At 41.2% G+C, this 25,522-nt stretch overlaps 1 protein-coding gene across 2 annotated transcripts in view; it reads right to left on the bottom strand.

The window, feature by feature from the left end:
- The window catches only part of KIF13B (kinesin family member 13B), a 128,600-nt gene that overhangs the window by 45,966 nt on the left and 57,112 nt on the right, over positions 1–25,522 (bottom strand). For both annotated transcript variants that reach the window (XM_051811961.1, XM_051811969.1), the window contains exons 9-21: positions 25,392–25,504; positions 24,689–24,800; positions 20,255–20,467; positions 16,294–16,404; positions 12,063–12,197; positions 9,796–9,926; positions 8,648–8,734; positions 8,073–8,263; positions 6,395–6,605; positions 3,208–3,370; positions 2,071–2,217; positions 1,456–1,605; positions 680–808 (exon numbers count right to left, since the gene is read on the bottom strand). In XM_051811961.1, coding sequence (XP_051667921.1) covers positions 680–808; positions 1,456–1,605; positions 2,071–2,217; positions 3,208–3,370; positions 6,395–6,605; positions 8,073–8,263; positions 8,648–8,734; positions 9,796–9,926; positions 12,063–12,197; positions 16,294–16,404; positions 20,255–20,467; positions 24,689–24,800; positions 25,392–25,504 — 1,893 coding nt within the window. The remainder of the gene's footprint in view (positions 1–679; positions 809–1,455; positions 1,606–2,070; positions 2,218–3,207; positions 3,371–6,394; positions 6,606–8,072; positions 8,264–8,647; positions 8,735–9,795; positions 9,927–12,062; positions 12,198–16,293; positions 16,405–20,254; positions 20,468–24,688; positions 24,801–25,391; positions 25,505–25,522) is intronic.

The following is a 25,522-nucleotide window of genomic DNA, read 5'->3' as shown; positions in this document are numbered from 1 at the left end:
ATTAAGATCAAATTAGTTAGACTTCAACAGTAAGGCAGCACTCAGGATCCTCAGGGGAATGTTTCCTGCCACAATGTCCCATCTTGCTTGTAAGGACAGGATAAACAAATGGGAAAAAAGGTACAATTTCTCCCAAACTGTTCATATTGTCCAGAAGTCAGCAAGGTTGGGGGTCACTCCCTCTAATTCTTTTGGCCTTTTGCTTTTTTTTACCTGTAGCTTGGTCTACCTTGTGTTTTACTACAGAACAGAACTGCTAGTAAATACTTCCTACTAATTTTCTTTTTATTATTAACAGTAATAAACACACTACATATATTTCACAGAATATTTAATATATAGAGAAAGAAATATTGAGAGAGAATGATTCACAAAATGATGGGAGTTTATTACATTCTGTGACTCCTTTTCAATTAACTATTATGGCACTAATCCTAACACACAGATCTTCCAAGGCTTCCAAGAGAGCAATAAACTTCCTGGGGTGAGACTTTGGCATTTAAACACAGTTAATGAAAGGACCAAAACCTACCTAATTATCTTGCATTATTTCAGCCTCTCCAGAAACAAAACGAGGTTACAAAGAGACATCCAAGAGCCAGAAGCCAAGAAGTTCTTTAAGACTTGGGATGGAAAGAGAGAAGGTTGCTCAGAGGTTGGGATACTCCTGGAAACTCACCCTGCAGACAAGTTTTCTCTCCTGAACATCGTTTTCACTGGAACAGTCAGGACTGTCCTCACCTCCCACCAGCCTGTCGTCGATCTCTCCACTCACTCGAACAACTTCAACGTGGAGACGACCTGACACCTGGTAAGAGAGGAGTAAAAATTACTTGTGTGCCAGAAAACAGTGACAAGTTCATCCCCTTCTACAACTGCTGCTGTTTCTAGCCTGTAAGCAGCCAATATTTTATCCTTTTTTTATTGCTCCTGTTCTCGGCATTTGTTGCACCACACGAAGAACTTGCTTTGGAGCAAGAATCAAAGAGCCTCTGTTGTAAAAACCATAAAGAAATCAGCAACTGGAGTGACTTTGGGAACAATCTCACCTTCAAACCAGTCTCTAGAGAGTCTGCAAAGTGCACACATGAGGTACAGCACAGAGGATGTTGCCTGGGATGCTCTGCTGCCTCTGAAGTTGTTCTCACAGTATATATTTAAAAACTTACTCTTGATGCCAGTCAGTGAAACCAGTGGAGCTATAGCTCATACTTGTTCTACTATTTATTTTGGGCTATTTCACTCAAAAAGATGTTCACAAAGCCTTCTCCTTTCACAATCACTGTGCTGGGATTCAGAGCAACAGTCAGGTATTATGGGACTTGCATAATTCCACATTGTTAGCAAAGAGCTTGTGCACACGAAACTGGAAAGTATCTACCATATACTGGTAATAAGATCCACAGGCTGTAATTAAACAGTTGAGTAATGATAGATTATAGGAGAATGACAAACCTCTCCCTTCTGATTGATGATTGGAACTGCATATTGTAGCTTCACATCATAGAACAGGCACTCAAGGAAAACATTGGCTACTCCAATAAGGCTGTGGTTTTCCTGCTCGTCGTAGAACGGGTCAGCTCTCCTGAAGTAAGATCTCATCACCTGCAAGCAAGTTCACAACAATGCAAGGAAATCAAACTTCTCATGAAACACTTTCCTAAGTGGAAAGTGAAAGAAAAAGGGACTCAAGCAAGAGGACAGATTAGGTCACAGGAAGAATGGAAAAGAATTTGACTTTGGATTAGGTCCTTTTACTTTGGATAAGGCCCATCCTCAGCAAGTTCTCCTTAACTTTGTCAGATTCCTGAACATTAACTGCTGTTGTATTACTTACTGCTTCTTATTATATGATTTGTTCTGTCACCAAACTATGCATGCAAACAGGCATCAAAGTGACAAGATAAGTGTTAATGAAATGCTGAAGATCCCCTCTGTATTAGGAAAAGTAAAACCTCAGGAAAACTTAGCTCTTTCCATATTCACTCCTCACCTCCACCCAACCCCCCTCTTGAAAATTTAACAGGATGTAATTCCATCAGAACAATGACTGGAGTAATTTCTACTTACTGGGTTGTCTTCCTCACAGTCTTTCCACTCCTGGTAAAGATCCCTCATATCCACCAATCGATTCTCCAGCTTCTCCAGTGACCAAATCTGTTTGCCTTTCCCCTTCCTTCTCACCTGGATAGCAGGTTCGCTGAGAATTGCACCTCTCTGGGAAGCAATTAAAGAGATATCAGTGAGGCATTTGTGTCACAACAAGGAAAAAATAGTTTAAAACTAACACAAAGTTGAGAATATCTTTGGGAAAAGTCTGTTCTTTTTTTGTTCTGGCTTGAGCAACCAAATCCAAGCGTGACAGACTCTGAGTTCAGCTGTCACAGTGTATTTGTGTTCAGTTTAACTGGGAATCTAATCACAGCTACAGGCACTAGTTTCCCTGGATTTTCACCTTGCATAAGTGTTAGAAATGGGAACATTTAAGCATTTCACAAATATCCTCAAGTTACAGCAGGCCTGGAGTTCCAGTTAAAGTTACTACTGCCTGCAACTTTCAATTAGTGCAGACACTTAACCCCCTTCATCATCCTGTTTCTGGATGTGTCTTCTCCAGAGGACTGTGAGAAAAACTTCTAAAACAACTGATAAAAATTATAAACCTGGAATAAAATCCACGTACTGTACTAACAGTGGCCCGAGTATCACCCAAATATTAACTTGAAGGACAGAAATAACACCAGCTTAGGTAGCCAGCCTGAGACAGGGAAGTCTGGGTTCAGCTCCCTCCTTCCAAAATTTCTAAGATGCCTGAGAACAAATAATCCAAATCCTCTCTGCTCCAGGTGCTCCCTCCACAATGGGGGTGGCAGCATTTTCACAGCTCACTGGGATGATGCAAATGATGGTAAATACTTGAAATAGATGGTACCCAACCTGCACAGATTTTGTCACTCTGCAACAGAAGCAAGTGTGAACTTCAACACCAGTGGAAAGGTCTTGCACCAAAACATGTATCATTTATGGCACATTCTAGGATTTTCATGGTATAAAATAAGATAAGGATGTAGCATGGTCTAACAGAGCCATATTTAATGCACGTGACTGGCAAAATATCTTGACCATTAAATTCAAAATAAAAGGAATATGAACACTGAGAGGTAAATTTACTGAAACAACAATGTAATCCCATCAGGGTGACCTTACCTTACTGTTGGCATTAAGGCTTGAAGCTGGGATCTGGAGGGTCACTTTGTACTCTGTCCTCTTGTCCAGCTCCTCTCCTATAAAATTGGCTTCTCTCACATACAAATTGGCTTTAACAATCTGCTCTCGCAGCTTCCTCAGGCTGTGGGTCAACATTTCTTCTCTGAAAGAAGGGGAGTGGGAGGGGGAGACAGGAGAAATCATGATATTTAAGTACTGAAACTCAGTGCAAAACAAAGGCAGGAGGGGCCAACTGGGAGCTTATTGGTTAGGATTAAAGGGAGGGAAGGGACAGGTGACATTACAGTGGGGGGAAAACACAACAGAACATAAGTAATCCAGGAAGTTCCCGGAATGTCTTGGTGATAACTTCTTTCTCCAAATGACAGAGCAGCCAAGGAGGAGAAGTGCCATGCTGGACCTTGTTCTCATCAGCAAGGAGAGGCTGGTGGAGAATGTGAAGCTCAAGGGCAGCCTGGGCTGCAGTGACCATGAAATAGGGGAGTTCCAGATCCTCAGGGAAGCAGGGAGGGCACACAGCAAGCTCGTGACCCTGGGCTTTAGGAGAGAAAACTTTGTCCTCTTTAGGAATCTGCTTGGTAGAGTCACATGGGATAAAGCCCTGGAGGGAAAGGGGGCCCAAGGAAGCTGGTTGATATTCAAGGATTGTCTCCTCCAAGCTCAGGAGTGACGAATCCCTAGGAAGACGCAGTCAGGCAAAAATGCCAGGAGGGCTGTGGGAATGAACAAGGAGCTTCTGGACCAACTGAAACATAAAATCAATTCTACAGAGGGTGAAAGCAAGGACAAGTAGCCTGGGAGGAATATAGAGAACCTGTCCAAGCAGACAGGAATCAGGTTAGGAAAGCTGAAGTCCTGACAGAATTAAACCTGGCCAAGGATGTCAAGGACAAGAAAAGCTCCCGTGTTGAGGAAGACTGAGGAAAATGTGGGCCCTCTTGGAAAGAAACAGGAGACCTGGTTACCCAGGACATGGAGAAGGCTCAGGTACTCAACAGCTTTTCTGCCTTGGTCTTCACCATCAAGTGTTCCATCCAAGTTATAGAAGGTGAAAGCAGGGATTGGGAGAATGATGAACCACCCACTGCAGGAGAATATCAGGTCTGAGACCATCTAAGGAACATAAAGGAGCACAAATCCATGGGATCTGATGAAATCCACCTGTGGGTCCTGAGGGAACTGATGGATTTAGTGGCTCAGACACCGTCCATTATATTTGAGAAGCTGTAGCAGTCTGGTGACGTTCCCACTGACTGGAAAAGCGGAAACACAATTCCCAATTTTAAAAAGAGAAATAAGGAAGACCCAGAGAACTGCAGCCTGGCCAGTCCCACCTCCATGGCCATCAAGATCATGGAGCAGATCCTCCTGGAAGCTGTGCTAAGGCACATGGAAGATAAGGAGGTGACTGGTGACAGCCAGTGTGGCTTCACTAAGGGCAAATCATGCCTTAAAAATTTGGTGGCACTGTACAGTGGAATACGGAGGTGAGGGATGAGAGAAGAGTAACTGATGTCATCCACCTGAACTCGTGCAAAGCATTTGACACTGTCCTGTAAAACATCCTGGTGTCCAGCTCTGGGACCCTCAACATCACAAGGACATGGAGCTGCTGGAGCAAATCCAGAGGAGGCCATGGAGATGCTCCAAGGGCTGGGAACTCTCTGCTCTGGAGACAGGCTGGGAGAACTGAGGGTGTCCACCAGGAGAAGAGAAGGCTCCAGGGAGACCTGAGAGCCCCTTCCAGCACCTAAAGGGGCTTCAAAAGAGCCAGAGAGGGACTTGGGATAAGGGATGGAGGGACAGGACAAGGGGGAATGGATTCCCACTGGAAAAGGACAGGGTTAGATGGGATAATGGGAAGAAATCCTTCTCTGTGAGGGCACTGAGGCCCTGGTACAGGTTGCTCAGAGAAGCTGTGGCTGCCCCATCCCTGGAAGTGTCCAAGGCCAGGATGGATGGGGCTTGGAGCAACCTGGGATAGTGGAAGGTGTCCCTGCCCATGGCAGGGGGCTGGAATGAGATGAGTTTTAAGGTCCCTTCCCACCCAAACCATTCTATGACTTTTAACACAAAAATCAGGTGAATTAAATTAAATTTCTTCTGGAAAAAAAAAAGTTATCACTATGAATTTAGCAGTATGAAAATTAGGATACTGCTGGCTCTGGAGACCTCTCCATGCATCTGCTGAACAGTCAGCTATTGTGTGGCTCATTCCAGAGCTTTCCCACCACAGCTGTGGATGTTCCATCTTACAGAGAAAGGTTTATTCAGACAACATGACCCACTTGCTCACTGGGCTTCCTGGCAAGTGTGAGAGAGAGTCAACTGTGCAGCACAGGAACCTGGAACCACAAAATATTCCAGCCACACACCTTGCTAGACTGTCTCAAATATTTTCTACTTCAAAAGTTGCTTTTCTAGCCCCATACATTAGATTTGTATTTTCTCATGACAATGTCTTTTTCATACTCATTGATTTAGGGTTAAGTTTCATCTTCCTCCCACTGCTGTTCTTTTTGACAGCAACACTGGAGAACATCATGGAGGGGCTGAAGTAAAAAACCTCAGGAGGAGGCAGAGAGGACAGTGACCCCTCTGTGGTTATTAAATTGCTTTTGCAATGCTCTGGTTTAAAATTCTTTGCATCATCCTCTTACTCCCTTTTCTTTCTGCACTCCTGTGGTTGTCAGGTCTGTCAGATCCAAGTCAAGAGGAAAAACAACCTTCCAGCAGCTGAATCATGATCCACAGAACAAACTCATACAGGAGTCTCAAAATGTCTTCCAATCACCTCATCTTTGCTGAATAGGATAGAGTTTATCCTTAAGAACAAAGCAGGAACTCATTCTTTCTCAGCTTTTCCACCATTATAAATCTGATTATTCTGGAGGTGTTGGATGGGGCTTGGAGCTGCTCTAGTGGAAGGTGTCTCTGCTCATGGCAGGGTGTTGGAATGAGATGAGCTTTAAGGCGCCCTCTAACCCAAACTATTCAATCATTCTACAATTCTTAGACTAATTTTTCGGCTATGTCCTCCCCAAGCTCTCCAGGAGTCCTGCCAGAAGCTCATCAGAGCTTTGCAACACAATTAAAACCTTCCAAAATTCAGAAGCACTGGAGAACTTTGCCTGAATGCTGCTGCTGGTGAGATGCCCTGACCCACCTCTCCTCGGCCCACTGCCTCAGGCGCTGCTGGGCGCTGGGAGAGTGGAAGGAGAACCGGTCCATGCTGCGGAAATGCTGCTTCTCCGGCGACAGCCGCCTGCGGAGCTGCTCCAGCTCGTGCTCGTACATCAGCCTCTGCCTCTCCAGGGCAGATCTCTTCTCCTCCTCGTGCTGCTGCTCCAGGCTCTGCAGGATCGACTGCATCGGATCTGAGCAGATGTGGGAGATAAAGTGAAATCCGTGTCAAGGAGCGTCCTTGTGATGTGTGATGGAAACACAGTTATCACAGAAAAAGGGACTATATTTTTGTTGCAACTTCTCTTAAAATATTTAAAACATTTATATGTTTTACTTATGGTTATATATTTAATATATAGTATTTATTTTATACATTAACATATAATATATTACACCTACTATATATTATATATTTCTTATATATTATATATTTTTATATATTATATGTGTCATATATGTTATATTTTATACATTATCAGTTTCTTATATATATTTATATATTTCACATGTAGTTATATATTTTACATATCGTATTAATATATGTTTATTTCATATATTAACATATATTATATTATATATTTTATATAACATATTTCTTATGGATTAAATATTTATTCATCATATTTTTCTTATATATTTATATATTTTATATAGTATATATTTCTTATATATTCATATATTTTATATATTATATATTTCTTACATATATTTATATATTTTTCATATAGTATTAATATATATTTATTTTATATATCAGCTTATATATTATATATTTTTATATAATATATATTTCTTATCTATTAAATTTTTATTTCTTATATTTTCTTATATATTTATATTTTTATATAGTATATGCTTCTTATATATTTTTGTATTTTACATATAGTTATATATTTAATATATAAAATGTATTTTATATATTAGCATACATTCTACATATACTATATATTTTATCTATTTCTTATCTGTATTTTTATGCCTTTATAGATTATATATTTCTTCTATATATCTATACATTTATAGATTTACATATTGATACGTAAAATGTAATAAAATACATTTTGTTATTTACTTATTTAATGTTTATGTATTTAAACTTCAATATGTAAAGTATAATAAAAGGTGTTTTATTTATATTTAAATGTATTTTAAAAAATATTTTAAAAATGCTGCTGAACTGTGGAGCAGAACAAACATCTACAGAACTCACTGGACAGATGATTTAAGAGAATTAAGAAAAGGGACAGACCAAGCTGAAAAAAACCCTTCCTCCTGTTTCCCAAAATAATCCCATTCTGAGACAGCTACATAAGACCACAAAAATTAAAGAACATGCTTTCAGAGACAGAAATCCCCGCAGTTAATGCCTGAGTGAGACATAACACAAGAAAAATAAACAACAAAGAGAAAACACTTTGATTTGAGGCTGCAGCTCCACCAGTATTCCAGCTTTGGCTTTTCCCTCAACAAGAACTGCCAAAGCAAACAGGCTGCCATGGCCATTTTTCCTCCTCAAGTACAAAGATGGTTGTGATGAGTCATTCACAAGGAAAATTCTCCAGGGGGAAGTTATGAGGGGAAACGTTCGTGGTTGAGAGTCCCTGAAGATGGAACCTCATATTCTGTTCATATTCCCAATAATTTCTGGTGCTTCTTACCATTACTACCCAGGGCCTTCATTGTGACTTCCATCTGGGCATATTCATAGCTGAAGTTGATCTCACTGGACACTTCACTGGAATTGTCTCCATCTACATCCAGCTGCTCCACACTGTTACTGCACTTCATGGAGTTGTCCCGCTCCTCATCCTCATGATCTGCCTTCTTTTTCTTCTTTGGCAAATTCAGCCTTTAAATAAGAGGGAAATTGTTAAAGAACCATTAATTGCTCAACTCTGAAACACAGATCTGAAATCCAGATCAGTAGATTCTTCCCTTTCAAAATTTGTTGATCTCCAGTGAGTGTAGTTTGGGAGTAGAAGGTAAACTAACCAATCCATTCTGTACTCTATTAATAATAGAGTATCTCATATTATCAATTATACATCATGAAATTTTTCACATCCAAACAATTTAGAGGCAATAATGAACTGATATCTTCCTTTTTATGCAGATTCTTCTTTCAAGCATAAAAAAAAACAACGAAGTTTTAGGTTATCATTTAAATCCACTGATCTTTAAGGTATTTCAGAGGGTTGGTGCAAACATACAACTCCTTTGACATCTTTTGTACCTGAAGAAGTGGTTGTTTCCCCACAGGATCCTGTCTCCATGATGGAGCTGGATTGGACACACGACAGCAGAACCATTTACAAATGTCCTGTGAAAAGGAAAAAATCTAAAGCAAATGCATCTATATAAGGCTTAATTTTTCCCCTCCCTATACTATTTTCTTTACTGGAACAAGTAAGGGTAGGAGAACAGGTTTATGTCTTGCAAACAGACAAAATATCCCCAGAAAGTTCACTGATCTACCCAGTTTCATACACTCCTCAAACTCGGTTTGTTTTGATCTCTTAAGCTTATGAATTTCAGTATATTTAGACAGATATTATGACACTGTGTCTGAGTAGTAAATTTAGAGCTTAAAAATGAAGGGCCTGAAAAAAAAATGTCACTAGAAAGAAACACTTTCACACTACTTTGAAATACAGACATAAAGCAGAAATTTTTGAATAAGACATTAGACACCTTTGCTACTTAAATAGCTTAAAGACAATAAACTAATTAAAATAATCAGAAACTACTTTTATTTCAGAGTCAGATTAAGTTTGAAAATAGGATTGTAGGATAACTCAAATTTGAAGGGAATCTCAGGGTGCCATCCACTCCAATCTGCTCCAAGCAGGATCAGCTACAGCTCAGGGTAAACGTGAAAATGGTGAATTTTGTGTGTTAACAAGAAATTACTGGAGATGCTGACACTGCATGTCATCTTGTGATCAATTTGAATGTACCATCTGCTTCTCAAGTAGTGCTACTTAATCAAATAAAGAAACAAATGCTTCAGCAGCTCTTTGCATATCAACAGATTTCCTAGAAAATTAATTCAAACTTGGATAGAGTTACATCTCCGCAGCTGCAAATCAGGGAGTATCTACTTGTTGAAAGCACATAAATTTACTCATCCCCTCTTTGAAACCTCGGGCTACAAACACCATCTCTGAGAGAAATCTCATTAGAATGAAGCACATGAATTGAGAACTGAGAGAGAGGCAGATGACAATTAAAATGTAAAATCAGGATACAAGAAGTAGAATTTTCTTGCTTCAGAACAGATAGAAAAGCTTATTTTCCAAGCATCTTTTTGCACCACTAATCATATTATACTAAATAAAATGACAATTATTATAAAACTGGAGCTGTATTTTTTAACTTTACCTGGTATTTTTTTGAGGAGTTAACATAACCTGGCCTTCTGGGGTGATGTCTATGATGCAGTGCTCAGGAAGAATTCCCATTCCACACAGCTGGATATCTTGGGAGTTGTCTGAGCCTATTAACGTGTGCTCCTGGGGAGAAATTAATTTAGACTTTAGCAAGGGATTGCAAAAGTTCACTAGTTCTATCTCCTTCTGGATGTATCTTGTCATCTAGTTCCAAAATTTGACAGCTCTTTAACACTTCCCTTAGAGGGAAAAAGAAGGAAGCATTGGAAGCAAATCAATGCTTTGTCTTACAGTAGCAAGCAGGGAGCACTCAGGAAAGTTTACAGGCAACAGTTAAATCCAAAAATGAAGAGGGTTTTATAACTTAATTGTGGAATTCAGTGCCTTGGGACACTGTAGAAGCTAAAGGTATAAAGAATTCCAAAGAGGAATTAAGGGAGGTTCACAGATCCATGGCTATTGCACAGGTTCCAAACAGATCAGCAACACCTTAGGAAAGAAATTCTTGAGGTACTAGAGGCATGAGGGATTTGGCAGATGAAGGATCACTCCACACACAGAATTATAGAATAATTTAGGTTGGAAAAGACCTTGAACATCAAGTTCCAGGTGCTCCCCCAGCACTGCCAAGGCCACCACTGACCCATGTCCCCAGGTGCTACATCCACAGAGCTTTTAAATCCCTCCAGGGATGGCGACTCCACCACAGCCCTGGGCAGCTTTGCCAGGGCTGGACAATCCTTTTGGGGTTGAAATTTCTTTTTTAGGCATCTCTAAGTAATTTTTAGGGAACAGATGCAACAGACAGGCCAGCTCAAGTTGCTCTTCAGTAGTTGTCAGACCCAGTGCATACACAGCTCAACATTGAAGGAAATGTGGGCAGCATACTCTGAGTTTAATCTCAGGATTTTAGGAAAACCAGGCCTAAGTCACTTTATCAAAAGAATTTCAAAGCAAGGGAGTTTCTACACCAAGATGCTCAACCCAAATTAAGTTGTTAAAAAAAAATTAATAAAGATTAACTGAAGCAGACAAAATCTACTCCAAGGAGTTTTCCCCAGAAAAGGAAAGCAGCCCAGAACCACCTGAGACTTTCTTGCTGGTACTGGTGGGCCAAGGCCTGTTTTCTGAGCAGGCTTTGCCTTTGGAGGGTCTTGTTCTGTGTTCCCAGTGACCACTGGGAGAACTGGGCTCTGCCTCAACATCTGCCACTGTCCAGGCTGAATTAGCAGCTGAGTCCCACTGTGGACATTTATGGACAAGGCATCTCAGAAAGATTCCACTGTTCTCCCAGACCCTCAGCTCTTCTGTCCTTTTTAAAGTTTTTTTAGCAGCTACAACACTGAAAAAGTTTTTTTCCTCATTTTTATTGAGATATCACAGAGCCAGGATGACTGATCTAAAAGGGGATCACGTACTTCCCAAGACTAACTAAACCAAAACCATCTTTCAGCCTAATTGCTGATTTTGTGGCTGTTTTGAGAGTTACTACAGACCACTTCAAAGGGAAGAGAATGATTTAATGTGAAGCTCAAACTGCTGATGTTCACTGCTAAATTTTTAGAACTTGCACTCCAAAATGTGACTTAAAAAAATTTCTCCTCCTGAGTCCTACACTTATAATTTGTAAAAACCAGAATAAACCACCCAAATGTTTCAGCACAGAGTCCAAAAGTCACGTGTTTCATGTTTAATATCAGAAACAGGGGCTGCACATCAACAGAAGTGCTGAGGCAGAACAGAGCTTGATTTTTACTCCTGGCAAGTTGCATGAAGAGGATTAAAAAAGGCATTTTATAAATTGAAGACAGGACTCAGAATTTGGACTACAAATGCAGAAGCTGATTACTGATATGCCCAATCTCTATATAAAACAATTTTATGGGAAAAGGCTTGTGGAAGTTGGCACAAAAAAACCAACCAACAAAAAACCCCACATCCCAAAACAGGAGACAGTTTCTCAAAAAGAACATGACTAGATTTCTTTCAAAAACACCCAAACAGAAACAAAACAAAAACATAAATCCCAAAACTTTCCTCTGCCATGAAGAATTAAATCTGAAATAAAAAGGTTGTACTCATATCAATTTTAATATGTACATATTTTGAATATATTTACTTATACTGTTTTTCTAAAACTCTCTAAGTACACCTCTGCCAATGGCATTAGAGGCCCACTTCTACCATTAAAATTATATTTTAAATTATATTATAATAAATATTATTTAAATCATATTTATAATAAATACATATATTTACCTTTAAATAGTACACCAGAAGTTCATTGAGAGCTGGATCTGCATTCAAATTGACCAGGAAGCACTTATTATCCCCAACTTTTATTCCAGAAGACTGAAGGGATATGCCAAGGCTTTCCAGCTGTTTCTGACGCTCCTGCAAGAAAGCAGCCATCAAAATTGGGCTGACTGATGTACAACCCTCCGGAATTCCATTCCCATCTGCCAGAGCAACGGGACAAAAATGATGGATTGATGCTTCTACGACAGGTAGTTCTTTCTTCTGAGATAGATTAGACACAAAAGCCTCAGTTCTACCAAGGCTTGATCAGGATTATCCTTAATTTCTCCTGTCCTTCCACCTCTGGTCTCGGAGGGCTCCGTGCTGGGGTCTCACACAGTCCCATATTCCCAGTGGAAAAGGAAAGCAGCCGAGAGAGCAACACACTGCAGCTCTGTGGAGCTTCTCCATGACCTCACTGGGACAGCAAAATGCTACCACAAAGCCATCTCTAGAGCCCTTTATTTTCTCTTTGGAGCTAAAAAGCAACAAGTTAAGTTAAATCCCTGCCAAGTCAAGCTCCATGTCTGTCTTTTGTTGCAGAGTAATCAAAATGACAAAAAACTGGCAACCTGCTATTTAAGTAATGCAAAGAACACTTCCTGCTGAACAAGAATAGCAGCGTTTTGGATGGTGTTTTGTTCTTGTCAATGGACTTCATAGAAATGCACAACAAAGCATTACTGTGCAAAAATGTCCATCTTTCAAAGGGAAGTGTTTGGGTGAGACCAGAGCAGTGAAAGAGGAACATTAAACGTTTCTGACTTAGGAACAGAAAGGGATTCTTCTACAAAAAAACACATTTGGGATAGAAACCTCGAGGATTGTTCCCAGGATCAGACAGAAACTGAAGTGAGACTCACTGTCTACAAAAAAATTAAAAGTAAATAGGGGAGGCTTCTCACAGGATCACTAAGGGGAAGCAGAAACAGGAGAGGGTGAAACTAGTTAGTAAAAAAAATACAAGATACCTACAGTGCTTTGCCTGTGCTGCTAAGACTTCCTAAAAAATACAAAATTAGCAAAGATATGTAGGAATAACACTGGAATGCTTATTAAAGTTCTGATCTTTGCCTACCAGTGTGTTTTGTATTTAAAAACTGAGTATGAATACTGCTGAGTGTAATTCTCTGTTCAGCACTGGAGCTGTACCAGGTCTAATGAAGATTAAATTGCAAAGAATAGCACAACCTGCTCTTGATTTTCTCCTCTCTGTCTCCCCACAGGCTCACAAAACCAACATAATGTCCTTGTAAGGAAAAGTCATGTGTGTGAGAGAGAGAAAACAAAGAACAGAGGAAAAACTGCAGGGTGATGTCAAAGATCCCTCTTCCGATCAGCAGTGCCAGGCTCCAAAGTTCACAGAATTCCTTATTATCTACAGAGATAAAGAACATGATGCCCAAAGGAGAACTTGGCCCACAGTCTAAATCTCACAGGATTAACTGAAAGAAAACGAGCCAGTTTCTGTTAATTTTCGCTCAAGACCTAAGTTAATAAACCTAAACACTCAAAAACACATTAAAAGTGTGTCAAATATTCACTGAAAATGTGAAAAATTGCCTGTTGTTCTTTGAGGCTGTGGAGCCTTATTGTCACTCCATCACTACAAACTGTCTCTTTGATGGTGTTTTATGAGGAATCATCCTTTCCTCAAAGATTTACAATTATCTCCCCGTCCTACCTGCTGCAATTTGACAGACAGACGTTGGTGGATGCTGGCCAGAAACAAAACCACTCACCAAGCCATGGTATAAATGTCTTTAGCCTTAGACCTGCCTAAGTCTGCAGTGTTGGGTTTGCATGGCCAGGTTTTGAAAGCAGTGGGGCTGCAGGGGTGGCTTCTGTGAGGAGCTGTCAGAAACTTCCCCGGGTCCAACAGAGCCAATTCCAGCTCCAAGACATACCTACCACTGGCCAAGGCTGAGCCCATCAGTGATGGTGGTGATGAAGGGGAAAAAATCCTGCACAACTGCAGGCACAGAAAAAAGGAGTGAGAATATGTGAGAGAACTAACCCTGCAGACTCTCAGGGCAGTGCAGCAGGAGGGGCAGGAGGTGCTCCAGGCACCGGAGCTGAGGGTCCCCTGCAGCCTGAGGTGCAGCCCATGGAGAGGTAGCTGTGCCCCTGCAGCCCAGGGAGGTCCATGGGGGAGCAGAGATCCACCTGCAGCCCCTGGAGACCCCACACCAGAGCAAGGGGATGCCCAGAGGAGGCTGTGACCTGTGGGAAGCCCAGGCTGGAGCAGCTCCTGGCAGGACTTGTGTCCCCATGGAGAGAGGAGCCCACGCTGGAGAAGGTTTGCTGGCAGGACTTGGGACCCCACGGGGGACAGATCCCACTGGAGTAGCCTGTCCCTGAAGGACTGACCCCGTGGAAGGGACCCACACTGGAGCAGCCTGTTCCTGAAGGACTGACCCCATGGAAGGGACCCACACTGGAGCAGCCTGTTCCTGAAGGACTGACCCCATGAAAAGGGATCCCACACTGGATCAGCCTGTTCTTGAAGGATTGACCCCACGGAAGGGGCCCACACTGGAGCAGCCTGTTCCAGAGGGGCTGCACCTCATGGAAAGGGTCCCAGGCTGGAGCAGTTCAGGAAGAACTGTAGTCTGTGGGAAGGACCCAATCTGGAGAAGTTCCTGGAGGACTCTCCTGTGGAATAGACCCCTGGAGTAGGGAAGAGTGTGAGGAGTCCAACTCCTGAGGAGGAAGGAGTGGCAAAGACAATGTGTGATGACCTGAGCACAGCCCCCATTCCCTGTCCCCCTGCACCACTCAGGGGAGGAGGCAGAGAAAATCATAAGTGAAGTTAAGCCTGTGAAGAAGGGAAGGGTAGGGGGAAGGTGTTTTAAGATTTATTTTTATTTCTCATTACCCTACTTTGATCTGATTGCTAATAAATTAAACTAATTTTCCCAAGTCAAACCAGTTTTGCCCATGACAATAATTGGTGAGTGATCTCTCCCTGTCCTTATCTCACCCCGTGAGCCTTTTGTTACATTTTCTCTCCCCTGTCCAGCTAAAGAGGGCAGTGACAGAAGAGCTTTGGTGGGCACTTGGCATCCAGCCCAACCCACCAAACCCACTGAAGATGTCAGAAGGTTCCTTTACTGTCTTCCAACCAGTCCTGAATCAGCCTGTGCTGTACAGTCCTCACCCCCCTCTGGAAAAAAAAAAACACTTTTCCAAGGCTTGTAAAACTCCAAGATCCAAAACATCCTATCAGGCTGGGAATTTAGAGACAGAGAGGACAAGAGCTAGAGCACACAGCAACATGCAAACATCAAGGAACATTTAATCTGTAGAGCTGAGCCCACTACTTCAGTTTTTCAACCTCCTCACACACTCAGGATTTCTAGAAACTATTGGATAGCATGAGAGCAGAAATTTTTTATTATTTTTGATTTTATTTTTTTAAACAGGGAGGAAAATCCACGGTTTCCTGAAAGCCAGGAAACCCTCAGAGTCACAAGCAGCACCTCTTACAATGGATCTTTAAAACCAAAGTCAACACAGTTTATTCTGATTGTGGCATCTACAAGAGGGCTTTGTACCAGAGGCTCCCTTCTCTCCTTATTTATTACACACTATTCATCACCTTCCAACCAGTCCTCCCCCTCCAGAGCTCCCCTCTGCAAATATCTACATCAGCATTTGTGTGGGAAGAACTAGAAGTGTCGTGGAATCATCCTGGTGACCTGCGTCATTTTTCAACATAACCATCTTCAATTATGGTCTGAGGCCCTAAATATCAGTTTAAGAGCTATTAAAACACACAGAGATCCTGGACAGCTCTAATTTTTAATATTCTGGATGCCCTTTGCCTTGTGCATTGAGCCTGTCAGCTCACAACCTTGCACTGAATGCTCCTGTCCCTCATCACAAACAATTCTACTGCCTGAAGAATATAAAATCCTTGTAATCCTCTCATCCCTGGATTATTATTTTTTTAAATAACTTCTCCATTTGCATACAGTGACAATTTACTATTGTCACTGCAATAGTAATCTGGGAGGCACCCATCTATCACAGGAATTAAGTGAAGCTTTTCAAAAGGGCAGCAAGCTTGACCTACTTACCCATAAATGTGGGGAGAGACTCAGACAACCTCTATGAACTGACAGACAAAGAAAACAAACCTATTTTTCATAAAAAATGGGGGCAGGGGAGAGGAAAGAAAGTAGCAAACCTGAGCTATCTCCTCAGTTTTTCGTAATTTTTCTTCCCAGGTCACAGTCATCTCCTGAATCAACTTCTCAGATTCCTCCAATCGTTCTTTTAATTCGGGTGATTTCATAGCCTGCAGGAATAAAAGCAAATGAAAGAAGAAAGTTTGTTGTGCTTTGTGTTTTTTCACACCAGTGTCACACAGATGGGGGGAAAAAAGGCAACATGACTCATTTTGCAGGGCAGACTTAGCAGTAAGTAAAGGGGTTTTTAAATACATATTTCAAGTAAATGAGAATCCATCAGAAAGTTACTTTAATTAGTTTCAAGTGCAAATATTAATGTGGAGTTTATAGACTTCAACACAAACCAATTAAATGATACTGGTAGATTTGCACAAAGATACTCAAACACAAACTAATCTCTTTTCTATCCCAATGTGAGTGTCCCAAATGACTCATATCAAAATCAATCTGGTTTCTCAAGATCCTGCTGATTTGGCTTGGTACCATCCTCTCAGCTGTCATACCCTCAAAATGACACTTCTCAGTAAACTGCCATGCCACCAAAATATTTTTATTATTCACTTTTATATGGCCTGATTGGTGTGATTTTTCTTTTCTATAGTGAATGTCCAGGCACCTGAGGTGTTCTAGTTGTCCACCTCTGCATTTAGAAATGCAGCTTACAGGGTGAACATCAAAACAAGCTTAAAGTGTGCTTCAAGGCACCAAAATTCAATTTTCTTGCTAATCCATCACAGCTCTAATGTTATTTTGTGAAATATTCAAAGGCAAGAGTTTTGTCCAAGGACTAACTTAAGAATAAGAGGATCCCCCCACTGCCACCCATCAGACACTCCAAAAACATTGCTCCATCCCTGGAAGAGTCCAAGGCCAGGTTGGACAGGGCTTGGAGCAAACTGGGATAGTGGAAGGTGTTCCTGTCCATGGCAGAGAGTTGGACTAGAAGAGCTTTAAAAGGTCCCTTCCAACTCTAACTACTGTGTGATTTTTCTATTACATGTATTCTCTTCCTTCATTCTCAGTAATGGCATTTCCTCCTCGACTACCTTGATCAAAAAGCCTGTGGACTTTCTTATCTCATCATTTCATTACTGCTAGTGATGAAAATGGTTTTGGCTGGTAGGTGTTTATGCAAAGCCAATTAAATAATGTAAGCATAGTTCTCTGTCAGATATTCCATTACCACAAAACCAAAACTCCTCGCAGGAATCCAGATCAAAGAGTGGCCTCATTACACTGCAGTTTGTTCAAGAAAAGGAGCAAGTGCCAGGATTGGAAAATCCTGTTTTGAGACAGGAGTTTCCTCTGCCTCAAGACACAACAGTCTAGGAACTGTCAGCTGATGTGCCCTGTGTGGGCTTTTTCTGCTTCAAATGCCTAAATATGGGGTAAAAGGGAGAGGGGTTTTGGACAAGGGCCTGGAGAAACAGGACAAGGGGGAATGGATTCCCACTGCCATTAGTGGGAAGGAATTGTTGGCTGGGAGGGTGGTGAGGCCCTGGCACAGGTTGCCCAAAGAAGCTGTGGCTGCTCCTGGATCCCTGGAAGTGTCCAAGGCCAGTTTGGATGGGGCTTGGAGCAACCTGGGCTAGCTGGAAGGTGTCCCTGCCCATGGTAGGAGGGTTGGAACGAGATGATCTTTAAGGTCCCTTCCAACCCAAACCACTCTGTGATTCTATGAATTCCACACAGGCAGGAAAGGAAAGCCAAGCCAATCTCCAGAACAAAGATGCATCATGACAGACAAAACATGATCAGTGCAAAGGGGCTGGACCCTACAGAGCAGGACAGGAAGATGAAGCCCAGATACTCTCAAGGTTTAAGTCTTGTCTGTCCCTTTATTTGGACCTGGGGCAAAATCAGTGAACATTTTCACATGCTTCAACTGTACAGTGACCTGGGTAACTCTCCTCCCTCCCTGCAACTCTCATATAAACCCCAGAGATATGGGCTCAGGCTGACATCAGACCCACAGATGTGCTGCTCCACTGAAAACAGGTACATTCCCAGCTTAGGGAGGACAAGCTGGTGGTCTTGACTCAGATAAATTAAAACACGTGATATTAATTTCAGCAAGAAAATATCTAAATGTGTGGATTGAAAAAGAAAAAGGGAAAAGAGGATAATGCCATACTCTTCAGGGGGGGGAAAAGTCAACTGTTAAGTTCTGTTCTGCCTTGGCTGTTCAGGAGAGAAAAGGCTACTGACACCAAAGGGTAAAAAAACCCAAACCCACAACTTGGCATCCTCTATATTTGGAAATGAGCTTGGAGAATGTAACCTGTCATAATGAGTCAGTGTTTTTGTTCACTTAAGGAAGTTATTTATGCACATTTCTGTAAGAACAATTAGATGGGCAACAAATGTAATGAACTGAAAGGAGCACAAGGCTGTGAATGTGGGGTTTGACCTTTACTGTGCAGCCTTGTAACAGCAAATTGCTCTGGTTTTTCCCTGCTCTTTGTCAATGCCACTGAGATGACAACTAGGGTGGGATTTTAATACTTGGGAAAGGAAATATTTATTACTTCATCTTTAGGAAACATTACTTCATTATTTTGGAAAGCTGCCATTATTTGGGCACTAATGCTAGAAAATTAAACAAACGGGGGTTACTTGCGGTTCCCAGAGCACTGTTAAGTCCGTGGTTGATATTTTAGAGGAATTTTTAGATATTTAAGATTTAGATATTTGAGATACCTCAAAGAAACTGATATGCACATATTGGATGTTTAGGATATTAGGCAGCTCAAGTGAGAACAGTCCAAAATTCACTAGTCATTTGTAGTATCACAGCCAGCATTCCCTGCATACCTCATGAGGCAAATCCTGTAATCGTAATTTTTCTGAACAGCAAAGCAGGGGGATTACATCAGCACTGCTTTGCCCCATTTGAGAACAGGACTCAGAATTACACTAGTTCTTGGCCTTCATCTAACAGGCCATCTCAAAATTTCACTGAGGAAGCAATGCAGATATTAAAAATATTGTCTAGTGCCTCTAAGAGATTCAACTGAGAACAGTTACAGCCTGTGAACGAGCAAGAAAACTCCATTTAACTGAATTAACATCTCCCAGGCTACGCTGTGTCTACACTGAATTCTCAAAGGCAAAGCTCGGCCCACAAACTACCCAGTCTTAAGAATCCACCCCTATTCCTGTCTCCATGTCCTCTGCAATACACCATAAAAACAAGATTGCTCAGGGTGTTCAAACTGAACCTGGTATCTCATTTTTTAAGGTATCAGAGAGTGTCCAAAGAAGCATCGAAGATGGTGAAGGGCCTTGAGGGGAAACCGTGTGAGGAGTGGCTGAGGGTACTTGGTGTGTTCAGCTGGAGAAGAGGAGACTGAGGGGAGACCTCACTGCAGTTACAGCTTCTTCAGGAGGGGAAGAGGAGGGGCAGGCACTGAGCTCTGCTCTGTGTGACCAGTGACAGGACCTGAGGGAATGGGCTGGAGTTGTGTCAGGGCAGGTTTAGGTTGGATATTAGAAATAGGTTCTTCCCCCAGAGAGTGGTTGGGCACTGACCAGGCTCCCCAGGGCAGTGATCACAGCACCAAGGCTGCCAGAGCTCAAGGAGCTTTTGGATGATACTCTGGGGCACAGGGCGTGACTCCTGGGGCTGGTCTTGTGCAGGGTCAGGAGTTGGGACTCGATGATCCTTGTGGGGCCCTTGCAACTCAGCATATTCTGTGATTGAACACCCACGTTTCAAGACCGACACAGGGAAAGGTGGAAAAAAATCATATCGAAGAAGATTTCTCATGGGTACCCTGTAGCAGTATTATTATTATAAATATTTTATATAAATATATATATTTATATATATATAAAATTATATAGCATGATGTAGTAGCATTGCCTTGGGGCATCCGCTTTCTAGAGCCGGGTAAGACGGCGCTGACCACGGGTTTCACAGGATCTCCTGGCTTAGTCCAAGGCTCAAATTTGTACCTCAGCTTTCGTGAGCTGCTCCCTCAGCTTCTCCACCTCCTCCCGGAGCTCCCGGATGATGCGAGCGTTGGGGTCCTCGTTGACCACGGCGTGGTTGACGATGTTCTTGGCCCTGTCCGCGTATCTCAGGGTGGAAAGGGTCTCATCGTAGTTATCCGCTGCTGGGCTCACCGTTGCCACCATGGCAGTCTTGCTGTTCCCACCAAGGCTATCCTGGAAGGTGGGAGAGGTCATGGAATTAAAAGAGCAGGCTTCTTTTGCTTTACCCAGTCAATAAACTCAGGCAGCGAATGATAACCCAAAGTTTGGAGTAGATGGGTGCAGATAAAAGCAGAGATACTGTTGGCAGTTCAAAATTAAGTGATGTGTAAATCAAGGAAAAGTTGTAATTTTCAATATGATTTTTTTTAAAGCACGTTTAGGAAATGTCGTTCTCGGCTTTCAGAATCAGTTTTAGTTGCAACGGGAATGAAAAAAAAAGTCCCTTTTTTGGGCTTTACAGTGCCCAGAAAGGGCTTCAAAAGTTTAATTCAATGTTTTCTGTGTAGGTTTATAAACTAGAAACATAAGCACTTCATCATTAAACTTCTTAGATACTGCCGAGGGAGCTCAGGAAAGATCATGATGAACTCAAAATATTTAATTTTAAAGACTAGAAGAGAGACCTCTCCAATAAATACTTAAATTACTAAAAGATCTCCTCATAAACAATACAGCTGATTCTATTCCTATAAACATTTCAGGATGGGGCTCTTCCCTTCCTCCCACGGACACAGCTCACAAACCTAAATCGAGTTACATAAGAAATTACCCTCCTGGAATTTGGTTGACAGAGAAGAAGAAGGGTGTGAAACCACATTCCTGCAAGGCAGAGTGTCAGGGGCAGAGGAGGAAGGAAAAATGAAGGAAGAAAGGGTTCAATCTTTTTATTGATCATAAAATCGTGGTTCACAATTTTGGCCAGTCTAAAAGATAAAATATCCTGGTTTTTTAAATTTTGCAGCAGATTTTTTTTTTCTTTTTTTTTGGTTGGTTGGTTGGGGTTTTTTTTTCATTTGTTTGGATTTTTGGGGGGGTTATTTTGGTTTTTTTACCCAATATCCCTTCCTGAGATGAACCATGCTATTAATTTTCATCTCCAATAACCCATGAAATCTAGATCAGGCATTGCCATTAGAACAATCTGACTGCATTAGCTGCCTGTTCAACCATTTTGATTACACAGCACACGTGCAGCTTTCCCCAGAAATCATTAAAACACCCCTTTAAGTATTTCCCCAAGACACTTTTTGGCTGGATGATGCCTAAAACACTTTGACAGCTGTCTGGCTGCTCCAGAGGTCAGACAAGCACTGGGCACACAGCCTGATGACTTGGTAGCACTTTGCTGTCTCTTCTCATGTAAAAGGCCATGAAATTCATATAAATATAAATATATGTATTTATAGTGTTCAGCACACTGAGGTGCACCAGCATGGTTAGCATGTGCAGGTAAGAATATTTATAAAGAAGTCAACTGCAAAAACCAGTTCTCTGTCTGATCCCACCGTGGGTTTTTTTCTCATCTGAGGAGCAACCAACATTTACTCCAATAAATACATGGCTTGGGAGGGTCCACTCTGTACCACAGAAGAATTTTTCCAAGGCAGCCACTGAAAACATGAAGACCAACAACAGCACATGTCTCATTTGATGGGATTTCTGGGCCAAAAATTAGGAATGACACCCTGCAACTGCAATCCCTGTTCTGCATAAAAAGGTGAAGTTTGGCAGGGAGCTGCCCAGGTACTCCCCTTTCAAACCCAACCTTAACAGCCTGTTAAGGGAATACTTGGGAATACTACTTGGGAATGCCCTTCACTGCACTAATTAGCTCCAAAATAGGATTAATTCATTATCTGAATTGCAACTCTGCTGTACAGGCAGCTGAGAATGCTGTAACAGTGATACACCAGAATCCACAATACACCCTTTATAAGTTGGGTAAAGTCCCTCTTGTAGCAATTCAAGCCCAATGCCAGACTGTCTGATAAAGTTTTATGTATAAAACCCTTGTGCTGATTTCACTGGTTTCTTTAATGCTAATCAAGAAAGGTGGACAAATAGTAAATCAGCCTCTCATTAGCAAAGACAGTGCCTGTAAACGACCCCAGCAAGGCTGGGCCTGCATGTGATAGAGAGACAGAGTGGAAATAAGTAAGTTTAGTTATTTCTAAGCCTAAACCAGCCCAGTCTTCTCTAACACCAAGATTACTGTGACAACAACTCAAAATGTCGAGATCAGAAATGATATTTTCAATAGCAGCCATCAGTAAGCCATGCAGGGCTTCTGATTAGCAGGGGAAAACAAGATGTTTGTGCCAATATTTTGCTAAAAACAAAAAGTTAAAGGACTGACAAGCTATTTTGCTTCCTACACATAACCTGATGCTACTCCTCAAGCAAGAATATTTTTCACCTGGTACTTCTGCCTAAAGATCCTCAACAAAATTAAGCAAAAACTTAGATCTTGAGGTCTCCTGAACTCTACTGGTTTCTCAGATTTGTGAGAGACACTTTATGACAGATATTCTTACAGCTAAAACACATTCAGTCTGCTTTGGTATCATAATTAAAAGCTGAAAGCTACAGAGAAAGACACCCTATCTCATGGCTTCTCCAAACAGGCCTCTTTACAAATAAATCTCTCCTTTGATCTTTAATTAAAAAAAAAAAAAAGTTTAAATTTTCCCCCTTTCAAAATAAAGCTTCAATGAGCTTGTTTGTAAGAAATCCAAAAGCCCCAACCCTTTTGTTTGCACTTAACATGGCTGGATGTTGGACACAAAGAAGGTTTGCCTGAAAGAAGGCGGAACAAAAGTGAGCTCCCATTTCTGAGCCATTGGCATCGTGGCCACAATGCCCTGGACAGGTGCTAAACAGGAATTGCAGTCTGCTCCCTGGATTTGTTTAGCAGTGGGGCAGCATAACTAATTCTAACAACACTAGAAATTCCTTAGGAAAGTTTCCACTCTGCTTGCTCGGGGTGTTGCAGCCACATCAGGAACCTGAGCACACACGGCACTGGTTTTGTTCCCATCTCTGCAGAAAGCCAAAAAATCACTTGTTTATTATTAATTAGAGGAAAAACTCGGTGTAAATACACAGAGGTAAAAATATACTTAAAAACTAAAAAAGTCTTAGCCCAAGGGACACTGTGATATGAGGACTTATTTTACTCAGACACTATTTCTGTTGTGTCAGTTGGATTTTTATGTGGCCCTCGTGACTATTTGATGTCCAGTATTTGTGCTGTTCACACCAGGGAGTAGAGATAAATTGTTTCACAAGTCATGCTAAAAGGTTTATTAAAAGGCAGCATTGAGAAAAATGAAGGTTTGTGGTGTCAAGAGATTACAAGAGCAGAGATTTTATGTTACTTAAGCACTGAAGCCAACTTTGTTTTCAAATCTCCTTAAGAAAAATGTCTTTTTTTATCTCCACACCTCTGTATAACCTTCAAGCAACTTTGTATTTTTCTTTTCACTCGTGCAGTTAAATCACAGGGACATGAAATTCGACCAACATCTAAAAATATTGCTAAGAATGGATGGGGAAGCCAAGCAGAGTATTCAGGACAACAAAATGTAGCCAGAGCACCTACAAAAGAGGACAATAAAAGGCAGGTGGTGGCAAAAATCAGTTTCTTCCCAGATTACCTCTTTCTACTAACAAATAGTTGCTCCTGGATAACAATTAAACAGAGCACAAGGGAAAAAAAAGAAATTTGACATACATAAATCTCATATTTAACAATTTGGTTTTTTCATTTAGACCTTACAGGTTTTCAGCCAACTGCCATCAGGATATGTTCTTTTTTCCCCCAAAAATAACAGATAGAGCCCTATACAGCTCAGAAAATGACTTAACTGCTCATTTCACATGAATAGCATGTCTAAAGTCTTCTGATCTGTTCCTCAGACTGCTAACTGAGACAATGTTCTGCAATTATACTCTGCTGACAAAAGTATATTAACAAATATACGAGACAATCAGGAAAAGGTAATAATCTTCATAAAAATCTTCGAAGTTGATTCAAGTTGATTTCAAGTATGTAAAATTCAGCTGCGTGCAGAAATAGCCCAAATTAAATTAGCCCTGAGGCTGTGTGTGAAGCTGCACATACAGTGACCCATAAAAAAACACTGCTTTTAATTTTATTCCTAAAGTTCCTTAGTCTTTAGGCCATTGCAGGTCATTGCAGAAGACAGGGAACATATTTAGTCTGTAGAGATACTGATGGCTTCCATCCAGCTCATTTGCCAAAGACACTTATGGTTAACATCAAACCCAGAAAATAAGGTGAAAAGAACAGAATTTCATTTCATTAAATGAGAATCTTTTCCCCTTTTTCTCTCTTTTATTGCACTTAAAAAAAAAAACCAACTTACTTACTTTAAGTAACCAAGTGAGCACAGAATCACGATATGGAACAAATTTGTTCTTGTTCTTGCCAGCAGCCTGATCTGCCAGGGCAGAAATAACCAACCCAAGAGTTGTGAGGGATCTGCCCAGAGAACACAAGAAGTCATTAATGAGGGTAAATATTCATAAGCCAAATGCATATTTAGACAGTGACTTTCTCTCCAAAAATGTGCTCCCAGGGAAAAGTTCCTAGTACAAAAGCTCCACTCCTTTATTTTCAGTATGATTTCACCCTTAATAATCAGGTTTTCATGATGACATTTGTGGTAGTTGCAAGAACACAAGTATTTTTTAAATACATGGAGACCTCATTCAACTATCAAAGAGTATTGCATGTCAAAAAGAGAAACAGAGAGAAAGAGAGAAAGAAAGAGAGAAATAGAGAAAGAAAGAGAGAAAGAAAAAGAAAGAAAGAAAAAGAAAGGGAGGGAGGGAGGAAGAGAGGGAGGGAAGGAGGTAGGGAGGGAAGAAGGAAGGAAGGAAGGAAGGAAGAAAGGAAGAAAGGAAGAAAGAAAGGAAGAGAAAGAAAAAAAAAGAAAAAGAAAGAAAAAAAAAAGAAAGAAAACTGACTACAAGAGTTTATATTGACTTTAGCCTATTTTCCAAGGAGGCTGTATTTAACAGCCATGATTGTACTGATAAAAAAAGAAAATAAATAATCTCAAAGCCTTACTTGTTAATGTTGCTTCCCTCTTTCAGCCTGTCCCCTGCAGCACCAGTTTTAGTTGCCCTTTCACTCCCTGCTAAGTCCACCAGGCTCAGCTTGCCCACCTTCTCACCTGATGTCTGTGGAAGGAACCAGAG

This window comes from Manacus candei, unplaced genomic scaffold (genome assembly GCF_025592945.1).
Source record: "Manacus candei isolate 608988 ecotype Guabito, Panama unplaced genomic scaffold, ASM2559294v1 h1tg000007l, whole genome shotgun sequence".
NCBI classification, from domain to species: Eukaryota; Metazoa; Chordata; class Aves; order Passeriformes; family Pipridae; genus Manacus; species Manacus candei.
This window is presented reverse-complemented; position numbering and strand designations above follow the sequence as displayed.